The 15,589-nt window shown below is 45.6% G+C and overlaps 2 protein-coding genes across 2 annotated transcripts; one reads left to right on the top strand and one right to left on the bottom strand.

The window, feature by feature from the left end:
* Positions 1-1,809: 1,809 nt before the first annotated feature.
* On the top strand, positions 1,810-9,747 carry METTL26 (methyltransferase like 26). Its single transcript, XM_073553570.1, has 6 exons — positions 1,810-2,092; positions 2,497-2,656; positions 3,956-4,015; positions 4,389-4,456; positions 8,965-9,043; positions 9,587-9,747. The coding sequence occupies exons 1-6, from the start codon at positions 1,896-1,898 to the stop codon at positions 9,632-9,634; spliced, it is 612 nt and encodes a 203-aa protein (XP_073409671.1). The 5' UTR covers positions 1,810-1,895; the 3' UTR covers positions 9,635-9,747.
* Positions 9,748-10,134: 387 nt separating this feature from the next.
* Positions 10,135-15,257, bottom strand: WFIKKN1 (WAP, follistatin/kazal, immunoglobulin, kunitz and netrin domain containing 1). Its single transcript, XM_073553569.1, has 2 exons — positions 14,100-15,257; positions 10,135-12,952 (listed from the first exon to the last, which is right to left on the bottom strand). Exons 1-2 carry the CDS (start codon positions 14,256-14,258, stop codon positions 11,474-11,476), a joined length of 1,638 nt encoding a protein of 545 aa, XP_073409670.1. The 5' UTR covers positions 14,259-15,257; the 3' UTR covers positions 10,135-11,473.
* Between the last annotated feature and the right edge of the window lie 332 nt (positions 15,258-15,589).

The raw sequence follows: 15,589 nt of genomic DNA, 5'->3' as shown, positions 1-15,589 counted from the left end.
TTGACAACGGATCCGCTTTCCGCCATTTTGGCGGATTTTAACTGATGAAAAAAAAATTAAGTGTAAAAGAGGCCTTAACCCCACAGGACTCGGCAGAGGAAGCACATAGTGTAAGGTCACAGGACTCGGCCCTTAGACCGCAGGACTGGAGTCCCTCTAGACCGCTAGCGCTCGGCGCTGCTGCAGTGGAGCCAGCAAGAGACCAAACGAGAGATAACACACCAGTGTGCACTGCACCACTCTGGCGGACACCACTGACCACCCAGAGTGGGGAGGAAAGCACTAGAGTTGCACACGGTGCCGCACTGGCGGCTACTGCTACCTGGCACGGTACGACAGTGCCCTGAGCAGAGAGGCACAGTCGGACACTAGCAAGTGCAGAGGACTGAGATGCACTGTGGCGTAAGCCTAGCCACTGACAGGTGCTGACTCTAACCACTTGACCCTACCAACATACAGAACCAAGGGTAGGGGTTTCATAATGAGTCATTCGCGGTGACAAGCATCCGTCATCATACACACCATAAGACACAAGAGTCTATACTAACGCATGGTCGAGCGGCCATGTGATCCTTTTATATCAGCGTCCTTCTGGGACCTTACTAGTGTTCCAATGGGAGCAGCAATAGGACCCGAGCATGTGACCTCAGACCTCCAATGAGAGGATTTCCCACTGGCATGCTCAGTGGGCTGAAAGAAGGACTTGGTCCCAAGAGCTGCTCGCTGCTGGCTATTGCAGGTTACTATAGCTGAACCCCGATTGGCAGCAATAACGAAGCCAACAGCAGTAGACTGAGCAAGACGCTGGGAACGATGTCTTTGCTGAGCAGGCTCCTCTGCAGCCGGAGAGGAATGGGAGACTGCAAACAGCAAGGCTCGGGATTCCTGCTGTGCAGCAACAGGAACCTAACACAGGGGCTGCAGAGGGAGAGAGCAGGACGGTGCATGGAGAGCAATGCTGCGGAGGGACAATGCAGGACAGTGGGTGGAATGCTGAGCTTCGGAGGGAGAAAGCAGGACGGTGCACGGAGAGCGAGACTGCGGAGGGACAATGCAGGACGGTGGGTGGAATGCTGAGCTTCGGAGGGAGAAAGCAGGACGGTGCACGGAGAGCGAGGCTGCGGAGGGACAATGCAGGACGGTGGGTGGAATGCTGAGCTTCAGAGGGAGAAAGCAGGATGGCCAGTGGAGAGTGGGGCTGTGGAGGGAGAGAGTGTCTGGCAGTTAGTTACTATGAACGGGCAACGCTGGGCTCTTCAGCTTGTTGAAAATAAAAGACTGATGTAAAATACTGAAGGTGTGAATGTGGCCTAAGTGTATGCACACAGTGAGTCTGCTTTAGTTTTTGGAGAAGAAAATGAGCTGGAAAAAAAACCTTTCCCAAATCCTAAAAAATCTCTTTGCGTTTTCACCCAGTTCTTGCTCCAAAAACGCAGCAAAAACACTCACAGTCTGCACATTCCCCAACTCTCTACTTAAAACTACTTATTTGTTGTTTTTTTAACCCCTTGTGCTTTTTCGGCAAGTTTATGCTCCAAAAGCTCAGAAAAAAACAAAACAGAGTTTTGTATTTTTTGTAGGGGATCCGTAAAAAGAAAACCCTGAAAAATCACTTAAAAAAACTTTGAAAGAATTCCATCAGCCTCTGCTTCCCAGGAGTGTCAAAAATTTTGTAAAAACTTTTTTAAGAGAAATAAAAGTTCAAAACAACAACTCCTCTCAGACATCACCCCTTCAAAAGAAACTAAAAATGGGACATGAACCAACATGTGCACTGTCCCTTTAAAAAGCCGTAATTTGTCGTGAAATCACTGAGGGATTCTGGGAGTTGTAGTTCCGCCCCCACACATCCTGGGTCAGACTGAGAGCCGCCAGTCACAGTGAAGCTGGGAAGGATGTTAGTGGCCGCAGCCGCGGACAGAAACAAGGAGCCGATCCTTGCCGTCCTGCGGCAGTATGTCAGCCCTGCGGCGCCTGTGGTGCGGGCGCTGGAGGTGGCGTCGGGTACCGGGCAGCACGCAGCGCATTTTTCCCGGGCGCTGCCCAACCTACGTTGGATTCCTTCTGAGATGGACCAGCGCTGTCTGCGGAGGTGAGTCATGTGACCGGCGCAGGTCATGTGACTGAAATGAACCCTGCACACAGGTCTGCCGAGGAGTGAAGCCCTGAGCTAACCAATCAGAAGGCGGCTTTTACTTTCTCAGTGGCATCTGTGAAATATGACGCGGATTCTGATTGGTTGCCAAGCTGCACTAGTTCTTTACACCGCTTGCCCAATAGGTTAAAACCCCCTATACATTAACCCGTTAATAACGACATAGCTATGCTGGTAACTTAAAAGTAACCCCCAAAGGAACTAGTAAAAAAAAAAAAAAAAAAAAAAGCTGTTTTCTCGGCGTCCATTGTTGCTAACAAAGCCAACATTGTAGTTTGAGTCTACAGAGGAAGTGACATCATTTTATAAAACTATAACCAGGATTGTTTTTGTTTCTCCAGTATAAGTGAATACATCTCCAGATGGTCCCTTACAAATGTGGAGCAACCCCGCACCCTGGATGCCTCCCGGAGCTGGGAGACATGGGGCCTGGAGCCAAATTCACTGCAATTGGTTGTCTGCATCAATATGATCCATATATCGGAGCCCAGCTGTACTCAGGTTACCGCTTTATTTCATCTCTATTACCCTTTGTAGAGAGCTGTGGGGTTCAGATCTGCTGTTACATTGTGGCCTGTATGTGGACCCCATTACTGTTCCACAAAAAAAAAAATAACATCTATATCTAGGAATTAGTTGTTTTCTGATTCATCTGTCCATTCATTGTTCTGGGGGTTTGAGCCATTCATATATTACATGTAAGGCCATGTGCAGTATTTTACCTCTGTATTTGTAAGAGGAAAAGCATAATAGAAACACGTCACCAGTTCTAACGGCTGGCACAGGGGAAATTCATGGCTGGCATCAAATGTGGGTAAGTCGCTGGATATTGGGAGCTTTTTCCAACTATGTAACGCAGGGGGCTCAAGTGCTGGTAATCTCATACACAGCGTATAACCCCCACATTAAGATACTGCCACTCTACTCCCCACACATGTTATAATGCCTTCAGTTCACCCCCACTTGAAGAGTATGGTCCCCCCCCCACCCGATGAAGCACGTGATTCTCCCAGTTCCCTGATACTCTATGAACAGTATGATGCTCCCAGTGTCCCCCCAACCCAGCAAAGAAATTGAATCTCCCAGTGCCCCCCACCCAACGAAGAGTGTGATGCTCCCAGTGCCCCTTCACCCGACAAAGAATATGATGCTCGCGACATACAGTATGATTCCTGCAGTGCACTTTTCACCCCCAGTATGATGTCGCTCCACTCCACCACACAAGCAAATATTATTAAAAAAAAAGGTACTCCTCTAACCCCGTTCCAATGATGAGTGGAGCCGATCTCCCCTCCGTGCTGTGTGTGACCTGTTACAACAGGCATGATGTAGTGGGAGCCTCAGAGGGCACCGATGACTAGTGGAGAGGGGAGCTGGTCCTCCCCACTCTACTATCCGAAAGAGACAGATAAAATTGAAAGAGGGTTGTGTTGCTGATCTTGCGGGACAGTCAGACAGCTCTCCAACTCTGAGACTGTCCGGCTGGATCCGGGACAGTTGGGGGGGGCACGCCTTTTATTAGGCAGTCACTAAAATTTATGGATGCTGGATAGTAAGCATAGTGCTTGCAAAAAAAAACATCCCTATCAAAGGATTGCAATGCTTTGAATACTAAAATACATATTTGTCACTTGCTATAAAAGTGGCGCTTTGCAGACACTGGCGGCCGAGAGGATTTTTGTGAGTAGTTGAAGAATGGGATCAACAGTCGAAAATCACAAAATGATCATATCATACGTTTACACTTATTTATGATGTGCTGCCGACTTTGTTTTTATGTTTTGGTTTTTTTTACAACAGGGTCTGTTTTATGGGGCCGGACATGTGCTAGAACCTGGCGGTGTTCTCCTGACCTATGGGGTAAGACTGGTCTGCAGTGTTACGTGATGTAGTATACTTTATAGATTCGTACATTCCCTTTCTTAAAGAGATTGTCCAGGAAGTTTGATATTGATGATTTATTCCCAGGAAAGCTCAGTGATACCAGATCAGTGGGGATCCGACAGTCACCACCTACACTATCAGCTGTTACCTAGTCTGCGGCTGCTGGTAGTTGCCAATGTGCAGAGCCGGAGCACCACAGCTCCATACACTGTGTAGTGGCCGTTCTCTGGTACTGCATCTCACCTCCTATTGAAGTGAATGGGAGCTGAGGGGGGATATATTGTACAATCTATGTCTAGCAGTCATTGACATCCCTGCGTTCACTAATGATTGTCCGTTTTCTCCCCAGCCGTACTCTGTCAATGGCGTCCTCACTCCGCAAAGTAATATTGATTTTAACCAGAGTCTGAAAAACAGGTATTACATATAATATAAACTCTGCTGTCTCCACATTTCAGCTGTGTCTTCTCTGTTACCCGACGTGCCATACTCGATATCTGTCCCATGTTTACAATTAAAGGGGATTCTCCATAGGTAATGCTGATATTTGTTTCTGCAGGGGGCGCCCATGAGCCAGGGCTTTGAGATCCCTATGAATATATTCCTTCTGTCCTGTGTGGATGCCCTGTATGTAAAAGCAGGCGTCGTGACGTTTCTGATATAGTATCCTTTCTCAAGCTTGAGATAGGATACTATATCCGAAATGTCGCCACCCCATGGGGCAATAAAGTCCAATTTTTTTATGGTTTTCAGCTGCTTTTAATTTATTGCAACGAGCCACTAGATTGATGGTTGGAGAAGCTGTGCACACCAATAGAGGTAGTGTTTGGTGCTGTTCCAATTTTTTCATTATATTATACAGTACAGACCAGAAGTTTGGACACACCTTCTCATTCAAAGAGTTTTCTTTATTTTCATGACTATGAAAATTGTAGATTCACTCTGAAGGCATCAAAACTATGAATTAACACATGTGGATTATGTAATTAACAAAAAAGTGTGAAACAACTGAAAATATGTCTTATATTCTAGGTTCTTCAAAGTAGCCACCTTTTGCTTTGATTACTGCTTTGCACTCTCTTGGCATTCTCTTGATGAGCTTCAATAGGTAGTCACCGGAAATGGTTTTCCCTTCTCAGGTGTGCCCTGTCAGGTTTAATAAGTGGGATTTCTTGCCTTATAAATGGGGTTGGGACCATCAGTTGTGTTGTGCAGAAGTCTGGTGGATACACAGCTGATAGTCCTACTGAATAGACTGTTAGCTGCTTTTTTTCTTTCCATAATACAAATTCTGAGTAAAGAAAAACGAGTGGCCATCATTACTTTAAGAAATGAAGGTCAGTTAGTCTGAAAAATTGGGAAAACTTTGAAAGTGTCCCCAAGTGCAGTGGCAAAAACCATCAAGCGCTACAAAGAAACTGGTTCACTTGAGGACCACCCCAGGAAAGGAAGACCAAGAGTCACCTCTGCTGCGGAGGATAAGTTCATCCAAGTCACCAGCCTCAGAAATCGCAGGTTAACAGCAGCTCAGATTAGAGACCAGGTCAATGCCACACAGAGTTCTAGCAGCAGACACATCTCTACAACAACTGTTAAGAGGAGACTTTGTGCAGCAGGCCTTCATGGTAAAATAGCTGCTAGGAAACCACTGCTAAGGACAGGCAACAAGCAGAAGAGACTTGTTTGGGCTAAAGAACACAAGGAATGGACATTAGACCAGTGGAAATCTGTGCTTTGGTCTGATGAGTCCAAATTTGAGATCTTTGGTTCCAACCACCGTGTCTTTGTGCGATGCAGAAAAGGTGAACGGATGGACTCTACATGCCTGGTTCCCACCGTGAAGCATGGAGGAGGAGGTGAGATGGTGTGGGGGTGCTTTGCTGGTGACACTGTTGGGGATTTATTCAAAATTGAAGGCATACTGAACCAGCATGGCTACCACAGCATCTTGCAGCGGCATGCTATTCCATCCGGTTTATGTTTAGTTGGACCATCATTTATTTTTCAACAGGACAATGACCCCAAACACCTCCAGGCTGTGTAAGGGCTATTTGACCAAGAAGGAGAGGGATGGGGTGCTACACCAGATGACCTGGCCTCCACAGTCACCAGACCTGAACCCAATCGAGATGGTTTGGGGTGAGCTGGACCGCAGAGTGAAGGCAAAAGGGCCAACAAGTGCTAAGCATCTCTGGGAACTCCTTCAAGACTGTTGGAAGACATTTCTGGTGACTACCTCTTGAAGCTCAAGAGAATGCCAAGAGTGTGCAAGGCAGTAATCAAAGCAAAAGGTGGCTACTTTGAAGAACCTAGAATATAAGACATATTTTCAGTTGTTTCACACTTTTTTATTAATTATATAATTCCACATGTGGTAATTCATAGTTTTGATGCCTTCAGAGTGAATCTACAATTTTCAGTCATGAAAATAAAGAAAACTCTTTGAATGAGAAGGTGTGTCCAAACTTTTGGTCTGTATTGTGTATATACACTCACTGGCCACTTTATTAGGTACACCATGCTAGTAACGGGTTGGACCCCCTTTTGCCTTCAGAACTGCCTCAATTCTTCGTGGCAGAGATTCAACAAGGTGCTGGAAGCATTCCTCAGAGATTTTGGACCATATTGACATGATGGCATCACACAGTTGGCGCAGATTTGTCGGCTGCACATCCCTGATGCGAATCTCCCGTTCCACCACATCCCAAAGATGCTCTATTGGATTGAGATCTGGTGACTGAGGAGGCCATTTGAGTACAGTAAACTCATTGTCATGTTCAAGAAACCAATCTGAGATGATTCGAGCTTTATGACATGGCGCATTATCCTGCTGAAAGTAGCCATCAGATGTTGGGTACATTGTGGTCATAAAGGGATGGACATGGTCAGCAACAATACTCAGGTAGGCTGTGGCGTTGCAACGATGCTCAATTGGTACCAAGGGGCCCAAAGAGTGCCCAGAAAAAATTCCCCACACCATGACACCACCACCACCAGCCTGAACCGTTGATACAAGGCAGGATGGATCCATGCTTTCATGTTGTTTACGCCAAATTCTGACCCTACCATCCGAATGTCGCAGCAGAAATCGAGACTCATCAGACCAGGCAACGTTTTTCCAATCTTCTACTGTCCAATTTCGATGAGCTTGGGCAAATTGTAGCCTCAGTTTCCTGTTCTTAGCTGAGAGGAGTGGTACCCAGTGTGGTCTTCTGCTGCTGTAGCCCATCTGCCTCAAAGTTCGACGCACTGTGCGTTCAGAGATGCTCTTCTGCCTACCTTGGTTGTAACGGGTGGCAATTTGAGTCACTGTTGCCTTTCTATCAGCTCGAACCAGTCTGCCCATTCTCCTCTGACCTCTGGCATCAACAAGGCATTTCCGGCCACAGAACTGCCGCTCACTGGATTTTTTTTCTTTTTCGGACCATTCTCTGTAAACCCTAGAGATGGTTGTGCGTGAAAATCCCAGTAGATCAGCAGTTTCTGAAATACTCAGACCAGCCCTTCTGGCACCAACAATCATGCCACGTTCAAAGGCACTCAAATCACCTTTCTTCCCCATACTGATGCTCGGTTTGAACTGCAGGAGATTGTCTTGACCATGTCTACATGCCTAAATGCACTGAGTTGCCGCCATGTGATTGGCTGATTAGAAATTAAGTCTTAACACACAGTTGGACAGGTGTACCTAATAAAGTGGCCAGTGAGTGTATATTCTGATTACCATATTATGTCAGATTAAAGAAAAAATTGGTTTCAGTAATTCCCAGCGTTCCTGACTATCTACAGCTCGGATTATGGCCACTTTTGCCGTGTGATGGCTGCCAGGGTCCTGTTACTTGACAATCTGTGCCACATGAGTCACATTGGCACTGTGATTACAGCAGAGGAAGAAAAAGCAGCTGGCAGCATTCATGCCATTCCCATATCGCAGGCTGAAATGTTATACTCTATGGAGAAAAGTATGTGCCCCCTCCACATTACACCTCCAGGAGCTTTCCTGACCTTCCATCCTAAACCCATAGACATTAATATGGAGTCGGCCCCTCTGCAGATATAACGGCTCCCGCTTTCGAGGGAGGGAATTCTACAAGATTTTGGGGGCATCATGAGAATATTTGCCCCTTCATCCAGAAGAGCATTTGTGAGGTCAAATACTGCTGATGGGGAGACGCCGGGCTCATAATGTCTTTTATTAATGTTGGACGGGGTTGAGGTCCGGGCTGTGTGCGGCCGGTCACTAAACTCCCCTTCAAATCTGTGCACTGGGCACAGTCATGGGGAACAGAAAAGGGTCTTCCCCAAACTGTTCCCACAAAGACGAAAGCTACAATTGTCCACAATGTCTTGTGCTGAAGATTGTTTTTCCTTCCCTGAAATTAAGAGGCTGAGGCCGCCCCCTGATAACAGCCCATAGTATTATCCTCCTCCACCATCTGTACAGAGAGCACAATGCAGTCAGGGGGTAACATTCTCCTGGAATCACCAAAACCCAGACTCCTCCATCACGCGCAGATAGAGAAGTGCGATCCGTCACTGCACAGAGCATGTCTCCTCCAGAGTCCAGTGGTGGCGGCTTTACACCACTCCATCCGACGCTCAGCATTGTGCTTGGTGATGTACGGCTGCATGCAGCTGCTCAGCCATGAAGCTCCCGGCGGGGCGCAGTGTTTGTGCTGATGTTATACCAGAGGAGGTCTGGACTCTGCAGTTATGGGGTCAGCAGAGCATTGGTGACTTTTTCTGCTCTCTGCTCCTCAGTACTTGGTGACCCCCGCTCTGCAATTTGAGTTTGACAAAACTTGAATTCAGTGATTTAAACACGTGTCCCAAAACTCATGTCTATGTAGTGTATCTGCTCCCTGAGAATCCCTTTAATCTGCTCTGTTGTATATGACTTTCTGACATAACCTATTATTTTTCAGCAATCCAGCCTGGGGAATCTGGGATACATCAGATCTGCGCGAGCTGGCAAAGACGTGTGGGATGGCGCTGGAGAGAATGGTAAGGGACTTCTTAAAATGGCCATACACCAACCATTAAGGCAGCAACGATTCCCCACAAATTCCCCCATTCACGTGTATACTTTGCCGCTTTTTTTTATATATTGTATGCGCTTTAGCTGCAATACCATGTACCGCCTGTGAACAAGAGAGGCGATGTTGATGAGGGGAAGCAAAACTAATGTCTGATTGTGGACAATTCCTTTAAAGGTCCCTCATTAAGTCCATTATAGCCTTATGGATATAATAAGATTATTAAAGGGATTGTCCAGAAAAAAAAGGAAGGTTTAGAAATAGAAAATACCTGTCTGTGTCCTGCATTAACACCCTGAGAATAGACTGAACCCTGATTGTTGCCAGCAAATGAAGGTGAATGGTCTGCAGGGTAGCCGTGTGTATGACAACGTCGCCCTGACAGACACAATAGCATTAATGTCTGCAGAACGCCCTTTAACCCCCGCATACCAACCATTAACCAATGCCGCCTCCCGTCACGTGACCAACCTTTGTGCCACTGATCTCCGACTCTTACGTTGTGTTGCAGGTGGACATGCCGGCAAATAACAAGTGTCTGATCTTCCGGAAGATGTGACCCAAAGCAGCAAAATATCAGGCTTAAAACTTCACATTGATTTTTTTTTTTTTTTTTATATATATACGTGCAGTGTATTGGATATCTATATTAAAAAAATATATAAAATCTCACCTGATTGGCTCCTTTCAATACTTTTTTTTTCAAGACTTATCATTTTTTTTTTTTCTGCAAAAATCAATTTTTATTCAATGATCAGCGCCTAAATTCCAAATTAGTTTAGGAAGAAAAGCATAAAATATAAATTAAAAAAAATCAAATTTTAATATACTGTATTTATGAATAAAAAAAAATTGTCCAATTAGAACTTAGTTTTTTTTTTCATGTGTGGGGCTCCCTCCTGTGGCCACTTGTGGTAATGCACTAACATTAATTTTTGATTTATACAGTATAATCATTAGTTATTAGATTTTATAAATATTTGTCACTGGATCCTGTACATTTAAATAAAGAGCTCAACTTAATGCAAGATCCCAGTAGATTAGAGTTGACCAGAAAGATTTGCAGGACCCTAGTGTGGTGTGCACTTTGGTACCACTTGACCGCCGGACCAGGGCTTCCTTGTTCAGACCTCGAATGCTGTCATTTTGGGCACCGCTTGTGATATCCGAGACCTGCAAATATTTTTTTCTCAGTTCTACTTATTCATTGATGGATGATGGATTGAAAGTGGAATTTTAATTTATTTTTACCAATCAAAAATAAAAATAAAGTATCTATAATTTTTCATTGGACATAAAAAAATACAACATACTTAACGGAGATAGTATAAGGAAAAGCTGTAACATATTTGGCATTTTATATATAAAAAGAAAAGAAAAAATATAAATCGCTTATAATGGTTTACATTTCCAAAACCAATAAATTGTTTAATATGTACCACAATGTTAAAAAAGAACACTTTAGCCAGTCCTTATAAGAAAAGGTTAGCGAATTCTGAATTAATAGGGGCCCTGCTCTCTATTAATAGAGTGGAGATTGACACTGGAGGACCCATCATTTCCAATCTATGTAATACCTCATTTCTCCTGTGGGGGCACTGCAGATTAATTGTACACTTGATAGTTTACCTCACAGATTATCGTTGATTTCTGAGAATTCCAGTAGAAGGATATCCTGTGATCAGTTTGTTGTTGAGGGATATTTTTAAACAAAAGGGATTGTATAAAGTGAATTGGTCCTTCCCATCTTCACAAATGGGTATTGTCGGATACAGCATGTAAAAAGAAGCACTTTTACAATTTACTGCTTGTTAAAATTTTCAGCCGTTCTTGAGATTGTAAACAAAAGAAGTGTTACGGTTTGTTGCCTGGCAGACCGACCACCGCTGCTAGACGGTAGAAGATGCACAGTGCTTACAAGCTCTTATCTATTGAGCTTGAAAGCACTCTGCTTGGAAGCTGTCCAGGATTAAAGGAGCGCGCTGTTACCTTTTTAATCCCAGTCAGATTTAGCACAGTGCTTACACGTTAGACAGCAGCGGTGGTCGGTCTCCAAGGCAACAAGCGGTCAACAAAATAAGTGTTAATATCTCAAGAACGGGTGCAAATTTTAACCAGCAGTAAATTGCAAAAGTGCTAGTATTTACAAGCTCTGACAATATCACATCTATAAAGATGGGAATAACCCTTTTAACAACTGAAGTTTTGCATTTTCTGCTAACACACATTTATTTTTCCTTCCACCTGAACATTTTACAAGTTTATTGTTATGAGATTGTAGCCAGTTTATAATTGAGGCATGAGACGGTATTGAAATAGTAGTTGATCATTGATCGATCGCCAGCATTTAGATCATTTGTCCTCAAGCATGAAAAGCCATAATTTCAAATAGATATTTTCAGTCCTGAAATCGGTTCAGCATCTGGCATGTTCCCTTTTCCAACATGTCTCTGACCTTCCTCAGTCTTTTCTCATTAGCAGGCCGGACATAGCTTGAGGGTCCTAATAAAGCCATGCCATCTTGTACTTCACCCATGATCAAGAGCTGATTATCCCCTGAACCCGCAAGACCGCTGCAAGCACACCCCCCACCTCCATTGTCGCCCATCGTCACTTCCAAGTACTTCGTATGGAAAAGTCGCAGACCCATGTATTCATCCTTTAGTACTTCTATGAGGACCACCCTCAGCACTCGTTCCTCCCCAGAATCCTCCAACCTTCCCACAATCACAAAGTCACTACGGCACAAGCTAGGCACAAGTCGTCCTCGTAGATGGCACCCCTGGCACTGCTTAGTACGTGGCAGGGGACAACGATCATCACACGCGTGCCTGCTTTCAAAATTGTTTTGGTTGCCATTGCACCCACCGTAAATGAAAGAAAAGCACTGGCGCATGTGAGGACTATAAGCCCACCTCCACTGCAGGGCCTTGCATGGTCCTCTTACAGGTGGTAATGTACAAGGTTCTGGTGGCCGAGGCTGGCATGACGAGTGGCACTCTTCATAAGTTTGGAAGACATTGGTACCACCTGGGCACCCCTTATTATAGAAGGTCTGGCAGTCACCACTTTGGGAATCATAGAACCAACGAAGGACCCTAAGATCTTGGCAATCTCTATGATCCGGGGGCTTCAGGCATTCAGAAGGTAGAATTGGTTGGCGGTTATTGGCACCCCCCTTCTTCACAACAGAGAGCGGGAACTGAGCGCGGAGAAGTCCAGCAGAATTACGTGCCATGCAAACGTACACGCCGGCGTCTTCTGGACGGGCGTTGTAGATGACAAGCTGGCCAGAGTTCGTTACCACAAGATTGCCATACATTTGGTCTGGGCGCATGAGTGGTGCAGCAGGCCCTTCACCCAACTTTTCCCAAAGGATCTCCGGTCGTGGGCGTCCACTAGACTCACATTGTAGCCCTACGGTACCACCTACAGTCACAGATTGCGGTGCAGGCGATTGGTACAAGGCTGGTGGCACTGGCACTTCCAGAGGTGTTGATGGCTGGGTTGGTTGGAGGGTGGTTTCAGAAGGTGGTGTAGTAGTGAGTGGCCAAGAAGACACAAATTTGCATGGCACTTCAACCAACGTGATACCCCTGGCACAGGCCTCCGCATCCATGAAGCAGTGATTATAATAAGTCAGACCATCCGAGGCACAGGTGAACCCCGGCTGCTTCCCACATCGTTCCCGACATCGGCAGACGGGACGCCCTTCCCAAATCTCACAGACAGATCCCTGCTGAGAACAGACAAAACCCACACAGGTGGCAGGATGGATGGACCCTGGAGCTGGCAGGCCAGAATCAGGGTAGCGGGCAGCAACGCAGCTCTGCTGTCCACAGACGTTGGTGCAGCATTTCTCAAAGGGTTCACAATCCTGAAACGAAACAAGGAGAGATGTCATTATAGAGAAGGCGCCATAACCCATTGCTCGCTATCATTTAACCTTCTAAGGGCTCTTCGTTCTTCCCCTGGCACCTTGTCTGGTTGGCGTCTCCTCCTCCGTATCTTATTTTATTTGGTGCTCTCTGATGGAGAGTCCCGGCTTGGAGACTTCTGATCTTGTATCCTTTCATTTATATATTTTCAAAACTCATGGTCCTTTCTTAGGGAAAGAATAACGTGTAACAAATTTGTTGCAGAAATTTCTACATCGCCAAGAATATAACACGTTCCTGGCACAAACAGAGAAAAAAAAAGGACAAGCACCTCTAAGCTAGTGTGAACAGCTGCCAAGCAAAAATTGGCCAATCTATGCCCTAAGTAGCTTCTTTTTTACTGTAATAATTTTTGTAGCAAATTTGCAGATTAATATTTCATATGTACATTATATATTTATATTTTTCCATGGTGGTAATGCAGTTTACATTTTCTAGAGTAATCATTCTTAAATTCCTAGCACGGACAGGTAAGATTGATTGATAAATTGAACACAGATGTATAGATAGTAGATAGACGTACAGATAGATATGAGGCAGATGAACCGACTGACTGATGGACAGATTGAAGATTGACTTTTTTTATACTTTCTAAATTTCAAAACTTATTTTGGTTCAGTAATAGAACGGTAGATTAGATAAATGTATAGAGAGATAAGATTGATCAATGGACTGATTGACTGACAAATAGATACATAGACGGATTGCTGATTGAACTTTACAAAGTAAAAAAAGTCTAAGATTTAGTAGTTTGGTTTAATAATAGAATGATAGATAATAGAGCGCACTGTCTAGACACAAAGTTAATGTTAAACATACAGATGTAGCAGAACTGAATTTGGAATCTATCGTTATGAGATCTGGAAATATTTCCGCTTTATCTGCAGTCTTGTGTAAATCCGCAGAGAAGCTGTGCCAAGCGTTAGCTCACCTCTGCTACATCTGTCCATATGAGCAGGACAGGAGGATGCAATATTCGGTCTCTATGGTTCCTGTTTATCGGATAGAATAAAAATACAGTGCACTTTCCGGAATAAATTGCATTCAAGGGTAAAAAGCGGATTTAGTGGCGTTCAGCGTCCTTACCTGATCGGCTTCGCATTCCCTTTCGCAGGTGCTCTGGGCGTCCACCCACAAGTTGGCGTTCAGCTGGTTAGGGCAGATGCCAAAGTGCCCCCTGGCTGCGGTGGAGCTAACAAGTTGGGCTTGTAGGAAAAGCAGAACAAAACCTAGTGTAGCGCTCATTGCTAGAAGTGGAGATCGCGCACATGTATGCGCAGCGACACGTGTCCCGGGTGCTATGTGCAATGCGTGCGTCGTCTGTCATTGGCACGCAAGCTCTGGTTCTGCGTGTATTATGTACTGGATGGCGATATTACATAACTAATAGGAATGGGATCTGTGGGGCTGGAGCTTGGCATATGGCATGTTGTGTGCATGTATCATGGTCCATGTCGGTGCCAGCGTTGCACATTTATGGTCGCTGAGTATATCTAGGGGCATCTAACCTTTCCTTCTGAAAATAAGTGTGCCCAGTGACTCAGAGTGCCAGAGGAGAGAGGGACCTGGGCATCTGGTGGGCACAGTCTCCAGAGTGCTGTGCGACGTGCCCAGTCTCTCGCCTCTTGTCCTCCTTTCACCCGCCCCTGATGTGGGACAGGATAACTATCTAAACAGGATCCTGGAGGGGAGGGAGCAGACCCTGTGTCTGTGTGAGGAGGGGTAGTGAGGCTGTTTTTATAGGGGGTGATGGGGACAGCAGGCATGTGTGTGCCCAGGTTACTCACTAATGGGTAAAGGGGCACACGTCGGGGCGTGACGGTGTGCGGCACAAAGGATATATGTGCCCAGTGGATGCAACTGGTGTGTGTGACCCCCAGGGCATCGGTGCATTGTGTTACGTGGTGTAGGGGGCACGGGGTGGCTGGATGGCACACTCAGGCCATGAAAGGGGTAGATCTGGGGGGTGTGCGTCCGCCAGGTATGGTGTCTGTGACAGAGGGGCAGTGTGCTGATGAGACAGAGGCCGTCTGTCTACATGTCTGTGCCACAGAGGTGTACGGTGTGGAAAGGCGGAGGAGAAGGGAAGGAGCCTAGAGCTTCCCTGTGATAGGGGTGGGTGATGGGGGGAGTAACCCAATTCCACCCCTCGTTGTCTCCTTTCATTCAGTGTTGGTGGCTTTCAGTCTGTAACCCCCTCCCTTCTTGCAGTCATTAAATGGGGGGATCAAAGGCCGCTGCCATTTAACCCCTTCCCACGCATACTCAGTCCCTACATGACATCTCCCTGACAATCCAGCTCAAGAAACTACAACATCCACAATGCACTGGGGCAGCTAATATGCAGTTATCGAAGGAAGCGACGTTTATCACATTTTAGCTACATTTAATAGACATGGCTGTGAAAGAAAAACAACGGGCCTAATACCTACAATCTGTGACAGGAAAAAATGGGCCTTGTTGCACACAGCAACCAATCACAGAACAGCTTTCATTTTTTCTCAGCACTTATGGTCATAAAAGCCGAGCTCTGATTGGTTGCCAGGAGCAACAAGGCCATTTTGTTTTTACCAGAC

The sequence above is a fragment of the Dendrobates tinctorius genome, unplaced genomic scaffold (assembly GCF_039654945.1).
Source record: "Dendrobates tinctorius isolate UK_male_01 unplaced genomic scaffold, ASM3965494v1 ptg000202l, whole genome shotgun sequence".
NCBI lineage: Eukaryota > Metazoa > Chordata > Amphibia > Anura > Dendrobatidae > Dendrobates > Dendrobates tinctorius.
The sequence above is the reverse complement of the archived record's forward strand: the minus strand, read 5'-3'. Positions and strand labels throughout refer to the sequence as shown.

Coding starts and splice junctions, on each gene's coding strand:
- METTL26 (XM_073553570.1), top strand. CDS start 1,896: ATGTTAGTGGCCGCAGCCGCGGACAGAAACAAGGAGCCGATCCTTGCC. Junction 4,016..4,388: donor GTGTTCTCCTGACCTATGGG/GTAAGACTGGTC, acceptor TTTTCTCCCCAG/CCGTACTCTGTCAATGGCGT. Junction 4,457..8,964: donor AACCAGAGTCTGAAAAACAG/GTATTACATATA, acceptor ATTATTTTTCAG/CAATCCAGCCTGGGGAATCT.
- WFIKKN1 (XM_073553569.1), bottom strand. CDS start 14,258: ATGAGCGCTACACTAGGTTTTGTTCTGCTTTTCCTACAAGCCCAACTT. Junction 12,953..14,099: donor GGGAATGCGAAGCCGATCAG/GTAAGGACGCTG, acceptor GTTTCGTTTCAG/GATTGTGAACCCTTTGAGAA.